The sequence below is a fragment of the Narcine bancroftii genome, chromosome 5, assembly GCF_036971445.1.
Source record: "Narcine bancroftii isolate sNarBan1 chromosome 5, sNarBan1.hap1, whole genome shotgun sequence".
NCBI classification, from domain to species: Eukaryota; Metazoa; Chordata; class Chondrichthyes; order Torpediniformes; family Narcinidae; genus Narcine; species Narcine bancroftii.
The window spans coordinates 215923809-215934294 of NC_091473.1; the positions used below are offsets into that span (position 1 = coordinate 215923809).

The 10486-nt window shown below is 56.6% G+C and overlaps 1 protein-coding gene across 3 annotated transcripts; it reads right to left on the reverse strand.

The window, feature by feature from the left end:
* Window positions 1–1435: 1435 nt before the first annotated feature.
* Window positions 1436–8812, reverse strand: LOC138764833 (butyrophilin subfamily 1 member A1-like). Of its 3 annotated transcripts, XR_011358327.1 has the most exons (5): window positions 7607–8812; window positions 6558–6893; window positions 5332–5673; window positions 2865–3049; window positions 2482–2571 (listed from the first exon to the last, which is right to left on the reverse strand). XR_011358327.1 is itself a non-coding variant. In XM_069941162.1 (4 exons), exons 1-4 carry the CDS (start codon window positions 7665–7667, stop codon window positions 2396–2398), a joined length of 915 nt encoding a protein of 304 aa, XP_069797263.1. In that variant the 5' UTR covers window positions 7668–8794; the 3' UTR covers window positions 1436–2395. The 3 variants fall into 3 exon arrangements, 2 of the variants coding, with proteins under 2 accessions (XP_069797263.1, XP_069797264.1); XM_069941162.1 differs by lacking the exon at window positions 2865–3049 and having other exon boundaries at window positions 1436–2571; window positions 7607–8794; XM_069941163.1 differs by lacking the exon at window positions 2482–2571 and having other exon boundaries at window positions 2578–3049.
* Between the last annotated feature and the right edge of the window lie 1674 nt (window positions 8813–10486).

Genomic DNA, 10486 nt, shown 5'->3' on the forward strand with positions numbered 1-10486 from the left:
TCTCCAACATTGTTTTAAATATATTCACTGAGGTCATCTCCACTGCTTCCATGGGCTGTGAATTCCACAGGTTCACCTTCCTCTGTGAAAACCAGTTCCTCCTCATCTCTGTCCTAAATTTACTTGTCTGAATCTTGAGGCGATGTCCCCTAGTTCTAGTTTCCCCCACTAATGGAAACAACGTATCTACCTCAATCTTATCTATGCCTTTAATATGTTTCTATAAGATCCCCCTCATTCTTCTAAATTCCAGTAGAATCCCAGGAGACAATCTCTCCTCATACGCCAACCCCCTCATCTCTGGAATCAACCTGGTGAACCTCCTCTGCACCACCTCCAAAGCCAGTACATCCTTCCTCAAGTAAGGAGACTAGAAGTGCATGCAGCACTCCAGATGTGGGCTCACCAGTACCTTGCACAGTTGCAGCATAATCTCCCTGCTCCTAAATTCAATCCCTCCAGCAATGAAGGCCAATATTGCATATGCCTCCTTGACCGCCTCCTGCACCTGCAAGCCAACCTATTGCGATTAATGTATAAGCTCTCCCAGGTCAATTAGCATTTCTGCAGTCACTTGCCATTTAAAATGCTTTTAACTCCTCCAGCTATTTACACCCGTCACTTAACCCCTCCAGTGCCTACACACCTCCCTATCTCTGTAACCCATTACAGTTCCCATACCCCCAGTCCTTCCATATCTCTGTAGCCCCCTATGGTCATTTTAAACCTCTATTTCTCTATCCCTTACCTCTGGTTGTATACAAAGGAGGTGATGAGTCAGCATACAGGAGGGAGATTGAAAGCTTGGCTGAATGAACCTCGCACTCAATGACACCAAAACTAAGGACCTGATCATTGACTTCAGGAAGAGGAAGCCAGAGTGTATGATCCAATTAACCTTGGGGGATCAGAGGTGAGGAGGGGGAACAAATTTAATTTCTTGGGAGTTATTATCTCGGAGGACTGACACACCAATGGCGTCATGAAGAAAGGACGCCAGTGCCTCTACTTCCTCAGGAGTTTGCAGAGATTCGGTATGACATGAAAACCTTGGCAAATTTCCACAGATATGTGATGGAAAATGTGCCTTTTGGTTGCATCACAGTCTGGTATCGGAACACCAATACCTCTGAGCGGATATCCCTGAAAAGGGTAGTGGACACAGCCCAGGACATCACAAGCAAAACCCTCCCCATTATCAAGTATGTCTACAGGGAACATCTGTCGGAGAGCAGCAGCAATCATCACCACCCAGCACATGCTCTATCCTCCCTGCTGCCATCAGGAGAGAGGTATAGGTGCCACAAGACTTAGGGCACCAGGAACAGCTGCTCCCCCTCCATCATCAGACTCCTCAACAAACTCAATCAGGGACTCATTTAAGGTCTCTTACTTAATTACTGATTTTTTTCTGTTTATATTTCTTGTACATGCATCTTTTTCAATATTTTTATTAAACATTGAAATTTCTCATCCATAATTAGAGTACATACAGATACATGTTACAATTCTAAAAGATACATTACACTTAAATCAAAACTTAAATCCAAGGTCCCCCACATTTTAATCAAACAGATTATATTGCAGATTATAAACCAAGAAAGAAGCTGTTTGGCCAAAAAAAAAACAGATTTCTTATCAGAGATAAAATTATCTCATGAGTCAACATTTCTACCTTCATAAGAAATCAAAGATTATGAAATTAATTCAAGAAGAGTCCCCACAGTGTTTGAAAAATTTCTCAAGACTGGCAGCTCCAGAACATTTGAGTTGTTTAAGCATTTCTTACAATGAGGAGATACATCCGCATAAAAACGAGATACGTATCTCTTGTGCTACTGATAATTCTGCATGGCCCGCAGGAAAAGAGCATCTCAAGGTTGTATGTACTCTGACTTGGTCCCGACACAACCTCCCTACTCTGGCATTCCAGTTCAGAGAAGGGCAGCGGTCCTCTCCCATGGTCCTCTTTACTGAAGAACTGAGTTACGCTCATGCCCGTGCCTTCTGTCCCTCCTGGCTGCCTAGAGTGTGTGTCATGTTTCTGGGACCGAGGCAGCAGTAGGCAGGATGACAATGACAGAGACCAGAGGTGGCTAGGTCTGTATCCCACACTAGTTCAGGTCTGCCTGAACTCCCATCACTGTTACAACTCTGGGTCTCCAGCAGTTCTATGGTGGTGGGGGAGGAGCCTGCATATCAGCATGGAGGGGCCGAATGCCCTTGTGCTGTCCCAGCATCTCCAACTTGGAGACCAACTGCCTTCTAGCCTGGCATTCTCTAAGGATTGGATGGTCCATCCGTGATCGTGGCACAAATGGCTGATTGGTCCCGGTGAGGGTGAGTCCCCTCTTGCAGCCCTGCCACTCATGAGGTCCTGGTGTGGGTGGTCCTTTCACCAGCCTTGCTCCTCATGAGTGTGGTCCGCTCGTCCCCCTCGATCCGGTGAGGCTGGTCCCTTGTTCCTCAGGTTGAGCTCTAACCACAGTACTCGCAGGCAGATCAACAGCACCAGAAAAAGCACCAATCCAGCAAAGAGAGTGAGTCCTGTCCGAGAGTGTACGTGGATCCCTGTAGCACAGAGAGGAAAAGGGTCAGAGAGGGAGGGGTGGTTATTACAGGGAGAGTGGAGAGAGGGGAGGAGTGGCGGATGAAAGAGAATGAGGGGAGGGGTGGGAAGATGGGAATGGGGAGAGAGGGAGGGGTGGGGATAGAACAAAGGCATGGGTAGACAGAGGGGATGGGTAGGGGAGAGAGGAGGAGGGGGTGGGGAGAGGATGGGGAGAGAACAGGGAGAACAGAGCATGTGCTGGGTGGCGATGATTGTTGCTGCTCTCCGACAGCAGCGTTCCCTGTAGACGTACTCGATAATGGGGAGGGTTTTGCTTGTGATGTCCTGGGCTGTGTCCACTACCCTTTTCAGGGATATCCGCTCAGAGGTATTGGTGTTCCGATACCAGACTGTGATGCAACCAAAAGGCACATTTTCCATCACACATCTGTGGAAATTTGCCAAGGTTTTCATGTCATACTGAATCTCTGCAAACTCCTGAGGAAGTAGGTGGAAGAGGAGGTGGTGGGTTAAAGAAGAGAATGAGGGAGTGGGTAGGGGAGAGGAGGAGGGGATAGTGAGAGGGAAAGGAAAGATGAGGGGTTCAGGGAAAGATGGGAGGGGGTAGGGAATGAGAGGGGAGATGGGGATGAGGGGGATGGTGGTGAGAGAGGAGGGGGAGGGGCTGGTGCGGGAGGAGTGGGGAGAGATGATGAGGGCTGAGAAGAGAAGGGATTGGGGAGAGAGAAAGGGGATGTGGATAGAGGGAAAGGGGTGTGGTGACAGATGGGAGGGGTGACAGAGAGAGGGAGGGGTTGTGGAAAGAAGGGTTAGGGATAGAGAGGCAGGGGGTGGGGAGGGAGAGATGGGAGGTCAAGGGGAGGAGAGGGCAGTGAGAAGGAGTGGTTGGGGAAGAGAGGATGGGTAGAGATGGGAGCAGGTGGCAAGAGGGGAGGGAGAGGATGGGGAGAGGGTGGTGAGAGAATGGAGGGAGGGGTGGGGGCGATAGAGATGGGAGGTGGGAGGGAAAGGGGAGTGGGTGGGGAGAGCATCACTGGGATTGGAAGAAAGGGAAGGGTTGGGGAAAGGAGAGGGATGGGGAAAGGTAAGGTATGGGATGAGAAGATGTGAGGGTGGGGTGAGGAGAGAGGTAGGAGGGAGGAGTGGGAGGGGGAGAGTTGAGTAGTGGGGGTGAGAGGATGGAGGAAGTGAGAGGAGAGAAATAGGGAAGATAGGGGAGTGGCGGCTCCTGGAACAATGAGGATCGTCAGAGAGAGTGGGTGGGGGGGAGAGGGAGTGGGGCTAGAGTAGGGGTCTCCAAAGTGGTCAATATCAACCCTTGGGGATCAATAGGCCTATCCAAGGGGTCAAGAAATGCTGGATCCCTGCTCCTACCCTGGGAACCCAAGGACCCTACTCCTGCCGGGAGCCCGAAGCTACTTTTTCAATGCAGACGGCCCAATACCCAATTTTGAGAATGGAGTCGCCATCCCTGATGCTGAAGACATGGATCCAGCTCCATCTGGCATCTTCCCGGCCAGTTATTGTCGTCACTTACTTGATGAATTTACAGATTTGTTACTTGGCGATTGGGGTGTTGTAACAGAGTTTGGGTTGTGGCTGGGAGGCCCAGACACCATGCATGTGGAATACAATTTCTCTCACTAACGCAGATGGAAACTGCACGGCTATCCTTCCATCTATTTATTTATTTATTTACATGTCTGTGGGTCTATGAGGGATCATGGATTTCAGGCGTCGATGGTCTAAAATATTTGGGGACCCCTGGGTTAGAAAGAGAGATTTAGAGGCGTCCAGGTCCGTCAAACTGTGACAGGAAGGGGTTCAGAAAGAGGGAGAGAGTGAGGCAGAGGGAGAGTGTGGGTAGAAGAGGAGAGAGAGGGTGGCAATCCTACAGCGGGGGGACTGGGCTCTGTCCAGGTCCCCGAACAATTCAGGAGATGGTGAGAGAAATGGAAGGGGTGCAGAAGGGTGGGTTGGTTAGAGTTTGGAGCAGGGAGGGTGGGGGGGAGTGGTGTGCAGGAAAGAGAGGGGGAGAAAAGAGTGTGGGGAGAGAGAGGTGGGGGTGAAGGGATAGGGTGGGAATAAAGGGTCCATGGGTGTCCAACAGAGAGATGAAGGATCAGAGAGAGTGGGTGGGGCTCAGGGAGTCAGAGGGAGAGAGTCAGAAAGAGAGGGGGAGAGGTGGGAATGTCAGAGTAAAGGAGGGAGGAGAAATTCAATGAAAGAGAGGGGGATGTGAGAGAAAGAGAATCACCAAATCGAGGTTGGGGTGGTGGTCAGAGAGAGTGGTGGCAGGGATGTATGAGCAGGAAGTGGGGGGGGGGGGGTTACAGAGATAGGAGTGTAGGGACTGCAGGGGGTTATAGAGAGAAATGTGTGGGGACTGGAGGGGGTTACAGTGATAGGGAGGGCTGTGGGTACCAGAGGGTGTTACAGAGAAAGGTGGGGGTGCAGGGGACTGGAGGAGGTTACAGAAAGGGAGGGATGCAGGGAACCAGAAGGGGTTACAGATAAGGATGGGTACAGGGGACCAGAGGGGGTTACAGAGAGGACTGTAAGGGGTATTTCAGAGAAAGGTAGAGGTGCAAGGGACCAGAAGGGTTTACAGAGAAGGGTGTAGAGTGTGTTACAGAAATAGGGATGGGTGTGCCATTACAGAGAGGTGTTACAGGGAGGGAGAGATGCAAAGGGTAGGTGGGGTGAGAGGATTCCAGGCACAGCTTTGCTGTCAGGTGCTGAGGGATGCTGGGTCTTACCACTGAAGGGATTGTGTGCAGGACGGTGGGGATGGGCTGGGCAGGAGGTCTGTCCGCTGCTGGTACGGTTCAGCCTGAGGTTGGAGAGCACACAGCGGAGATGGGGTCCCCAGCTCAGGTCAACCTCCAGCACACTCTGCAGCCAGAAGGTTCCGTCCGCAACCTGCCTCCTGGTTGTTGCCGAGGCCTGGCCGGTGAACTGGCTGCCATTTGCCCAGACCCAGCGCAGCTCATAAGAGGGGTATCCCCCCGATGACAGGCAGCTCAGCCGCACCCCAGCTCCATCCTGGTACCCCTGCCCCTCCAGTTGGGAGCAGCTCACCTGAGGCACGGTATAGGATGCTGGTCAGGTGGGGAAAAGGGGAGGGGGAAAAGGGGAGGGGGAAAAGGGGAAGGGGAAAAGGGGAAGGGGAAAAGGGGAAGGGGAAAAGGGGAAGGGGAAAAGGGGAAGGGGGAAAGGGGAAGGGGGAAAGGGGAAGGGGGAAAGGGGAAGGGGGAAAGGGGAAGGGGGAAAGGGGAAGGGGGAAAGGGGAAGGGGGAAAAGGGGAAGGGGGAAAGGGGAAGGGGGAAAGGGGAAGGGGGAAGGGGGAAGGGGGAAGGGGGAAAGGGGAAGGGGGAAAGGGGAAGGGGGAAAGGGGAAGGGGGAAGGGGGAAAGGGGAGGGGGAAAGGGGAAGGGGAAGGGGAAAAGGGGAAGGGGAAAAGGGGAAGGGGGAAAAGGGGAAGGGGAAAGGGGAAGGGGAAAGGGGAAGGGGGAAAGGGGAAGGGGGAAAGGGGAGGGGGAAAGGGGAGGGGGAAAGGGGAGGGGGAAAGGGGAGGGGGAAAGGGGAGGGGGAAAGGGGAGGGGGAAAGGGGAGGGGGAAAGGGGAGGGGGGAGGGGGAAGGGGGAAAGGGGAAGGGGGAAAGGGGAAGGGGGAAAGGGGAAGGGGGAAAGGGGAGGGGGAAAGGGGAGGGGGAAAGGGGAGGGGGAAAGGGGAGGGGGAATGGGGAGGGGGAAATGGGGAGGGGGAAATGGGGAGAAAAGGGGGAAAGGGGGCAGAGATTAGCTCCTACATCACTGATTTCTCACCCGTCACTGACTCCCCTCTCGCCCACACTCTTCACCGACTCTCCCCGTAACCCACCCTGCCCACCCACAGCCCATGGACCATCTGCTTCCACCCCAGAAGAGACCTACCCCCCTACCGTGTGGGTCTGCCCAGGTCCCCTGCCAGGACCACCCACTCACCGATGACACTGAGGAGCTGGTGTTGCTCCAGTTTGATTCTGGGGGTGCGGATGATGCACCTGTAGGTGCCCTCGTCAAAGGGTGAGACGTTGCGCAACATGAGAGAGGCGTCTCCGTGCAGCAGCAGTGACTCATTCACCACGGCCCTGCCGCGGAACTGTGGGTGTTGGTACTCGGGCAGGGGTGATCCCTGATGGTAGCTGTAAACCACGCGGGGTCGCGGGCTTGTCCGCAGGGTCCACTCCACCAGCACATCCCTGGACTGGTTCTCATCGAAGTGGCAGCTCAGCATGGCGTCCTGGCTGACCCAGGCGGGGGTGCTCACAGCCCCAGCCCCTGATGACAGAGGGACAGGAACATCATCTGGATGTTAGGCAGGGGGTGGCAGCGCTGCTACCCACCCACCCCCCCCCCCCCACTCCAGGGCTCTCCACTGGAGGATTACACCCCCAACCCAGGGCTCCCTGCCAGCTGATTACACCTCCACCTCAGGGCTCTCCACTGGGGGAATTACACCCCAAACCCAGGGTACTCCACAGGGGAGTTAAACCCCACCCCAGGGCTCTCCAACAGAGGATTACACTCCACCCCAGGGATCTACACCGCAGGATTATACCCCCACCCCAGAGCTCTCTGCAAAAGGATTACACCCCACCCCAGGACACTCTGCAAAAGGATTACACCCATGCTCCCTGGTTCTCTGCCGGAGAGTCACACCCCCACTCCAAGGCTCTCTGCTGGAGAGGCAAACCCCCCCCCCCCCCCCCACCACCCCAGGGCTCAGTCTGCATGGGTCACATTCCCACCCAAGTACGCCATCCACACCCTCATGACCGCCACACTCCTGGCCCCCGCCCTCTCCCCGATCCCTGCACTCCCCATCCCCGCACCCTTTCCCTCACCCCACATTCCCTTTCACTCCCCACCCACTCACTGCCCCATTCCCTTGCCTTCCCCACCTCCATGTTGCCCCCTCCCTCCACCACCCTCCTCTCACTGCCCCATCCTCAGTCTCCCCCTTCCCACTCCCACATTCCCCTACACCTTACCTGGCAGGAACAGGTGGAAGAGGAGAAGTGCTGTTCCCATGGCCCTTTGTCTGTTCGGCATGGCTCTCTCTCTCTCTCTCTCTCTGCCTGCTGCTCTCTCCAGGCTTCAGAGTGAGTTGCCTCTGCCGGCTGCTCACTCCTGGAGTTGTGGTGGGGATATATTAACCTGTCCGATTGTCTCCGACCTGCAGCTCACGAAGGTCACCACCACTTCCTGCTCTTCGTGCCAAGCATTTCAATAGAACTTTCACCCTCAAAAGGAATGTTCTGCTGGCACGGAGGGAGGGAGGGAGAGGGGGAGAGAAGAATGACAGGCTAGGGAGAGCAGGAGATGGTGAGGGAGGGAGGGAGGGAGGGAGAGGGGGAGAAAGGGGAGGGAAGAATGACAGGCAAGGGAGAGCAGGAGATGGTGAGGGAGGGAGAGGGGGAGAAAGGGGAGGGAAGAATGACAGGCTAGGGAGAACAGGAAATGGTGAGGGAGGGAGAGGGGGAGAAAGGGGAGGGAAGAATGACAGGCTAGGGAGAGCAGGAGATGGTGAGGGAGGGAGGGAAGGAAGAATGACAGGCTAGGGAGAGAAGCAGATGGTGAGGGAGGGAGAGGAGTAGAGGGGGAGGGAAGAAATGACAGGCTAGAGAGAGCAGATAGTGAGGGAGGGAGGGAGAGCAGGAAATGGAACAGAGAAAGGGAGGGAACCGACAATGGGGAGAGATAGAGAGAGCGGGGAGATCTAAAGTGGAGAAGGCAGAGAGGAGGGGAGTTTAGGATTAGAGTGTGTGGTGTAAATGGGTGTGTGAGAGAGAGGGGTGTGGGGCTGAGGTGGGAGAAGGGAGTGGAGTGAAGGGGGGAGTGGAGTTGAGGGGTGGAGTGAGGGTGGGGGAGTGGGGCTGAGTGGGTGGAGTGGAGTGAGGCAGGGGAGAGGGGAGTGGAGCTGAGGGGTGGAGTGAGGGAGGGGGAATGGGGCTGAGGGGGAGGGGTGTGAGGCAGGGGGAGTGGGGCTGAGGGGTAGAGGGGAGTGGAGGGAGTGGGGCTGAGGGGGAGTGGGGAGTGGAGTAAGGGGGGAGTGGGGCTGAGGGGTAGATGGGAATGGAGTGAGGGAGTGGGGCTGAGGAGGGAGTGGGGAGTGCAGTAAGGGGGGAGTGGGGCTGATGGGGTAGAGAGGAGTGGAGTGAGGAAGGGGGAGTGGGGCTGACGGGGTAGAGGGGAGTGGAGTGAGGAAGGGGGAGTGGGGCTGAGGAGGGAGAGGGGAGTGGAGTGAGGGAGGGGGAGTGGGGCTGAAAGGGGAGTGGAGTGAGGGAGGGGGAGTGGGGCTGAAGGGAGGAGTGGAGTGAGGCAGGGAGAGTGGGGCTGAGGGGTAGAGGGGAGTGGAGTGTGGGGGGTAGTGGGGCTGAGGGGGAGAGGGTGGAATGAGGGAGGGGAGGGGGAGTGAGGCTGAGGGGGGAGGTGGAGTGAGGGAAGGGGAGTGGGGCTGAGGGGGAAAGGGGAGTGCAGTGAGGGAGGGGGAGTGGGGCTGAGGGGGGAGTGGGGAGTGGTGTGAGGGAGGGGGAGTGGGACTGAGGAGGAGAGGGGAGTGGAGGGGGAGTGGGGCTGAGGGGGGAGTGGGGAATGGTGTGAGGGAGGGGGAGTGGGACTGAGGGGGAGAGGGGAGTGGAGGGGGAGTGGGGCTGAGGGGGTTGAGGGGAGTGCAGTGAGGGAGGGGGAGTGGGGCTGATGGGGAGAGGGGAGTGCAGTGAGGGAGGGGGAGTGGGGCTGAGGGGGAGGGGAGTGGAGTGAGGGAGGGGAGTGGGGCTGAGGGGAGAGGCGAGTGGAGTGAGGGATGGGGAGTGGGGCTGAGGGGGAGGAGTGGAGTGAGGTGGGGAGTGGGGCTGATGGGGAGAGGGGAGTGCAGTGAGGGAGGGGGAGTGGGGCTGAGGGGGAGGGGAGTGGAGTGAGGGAGGGGAGTGGGGCTGAGGGGAGAGGCGAGTGGAGTGAGGGATGGGGAGTGGGGCTGAGGGGGAGGAGTGGAGTGAGGTGGGGAGTGGGGCTGAGGGGGAGAGGGGAGTGGAGTGAGGGAGGGGGAGAGGGGAGTGGTGAGGGAGGGGAGTGGAGCTGTGGGGGGAGAGGGGAGTGGAGGGGGAGTGGGGCTGAGGGGGTAGAGGGGAGTGGAGTGAGGCAGGGGGAGTGGAGCTGAGGGGGAGAGGGGAGTGGAGGGGGAGTGGGGCTGAGGGACTGCGAGCAGATTACTTACAGAACCCACTGCCGGTCAGGCACTGCCTGTCCTTGTTTCTCCACCGATATCTGTTCCCGAAGGACGGTTGTTTAAAGTCGGCCAACCAGGAGGGATCTGTGTCAGGGAGGGTAGGAGGGAGGGGATTAACCCCTTCCCCACCCACACACAGGACAGTCTATTCCTCAGGGGAGGGGATTAACCCTCTCCCCACCCTCACACGGGATAGTCTGTTTTTCAGGGGGAAGGGATTAACCCTCTCCCCACTTACACAGAACAGTCGGTTCCCCAGGGAAGGGGATTAACCGTCTCCCCACCCACACATGAGCTACTCCGTTCCCCAGGGGAGGGGATTAACCCTCTCCCCATCACACATGGAACAGTCCATTCCCCAGGGGAGGGGATTAATCCTCGCCCCACCCACACACACCTGTTCCTCAGGGGAGGGGATTAACCCTCTCCCCTCCCACACATGGGCTTACTCCGTTCCCCGGGGAGGGGATTAACCCTCTCCCAACCACACAGGGAATAGTCCGTTCTCCAGGGGAGGGGATTAACCCTCTCCCCTCATACAAACAGGACAGTCCTTTCCCCAGGGGAGGGTACTAACCCTCTCCACACCCACACACAGGATAGTCAGTTCCCCAGGATTTGAAGTAAGTTACCGGTGCCGAGC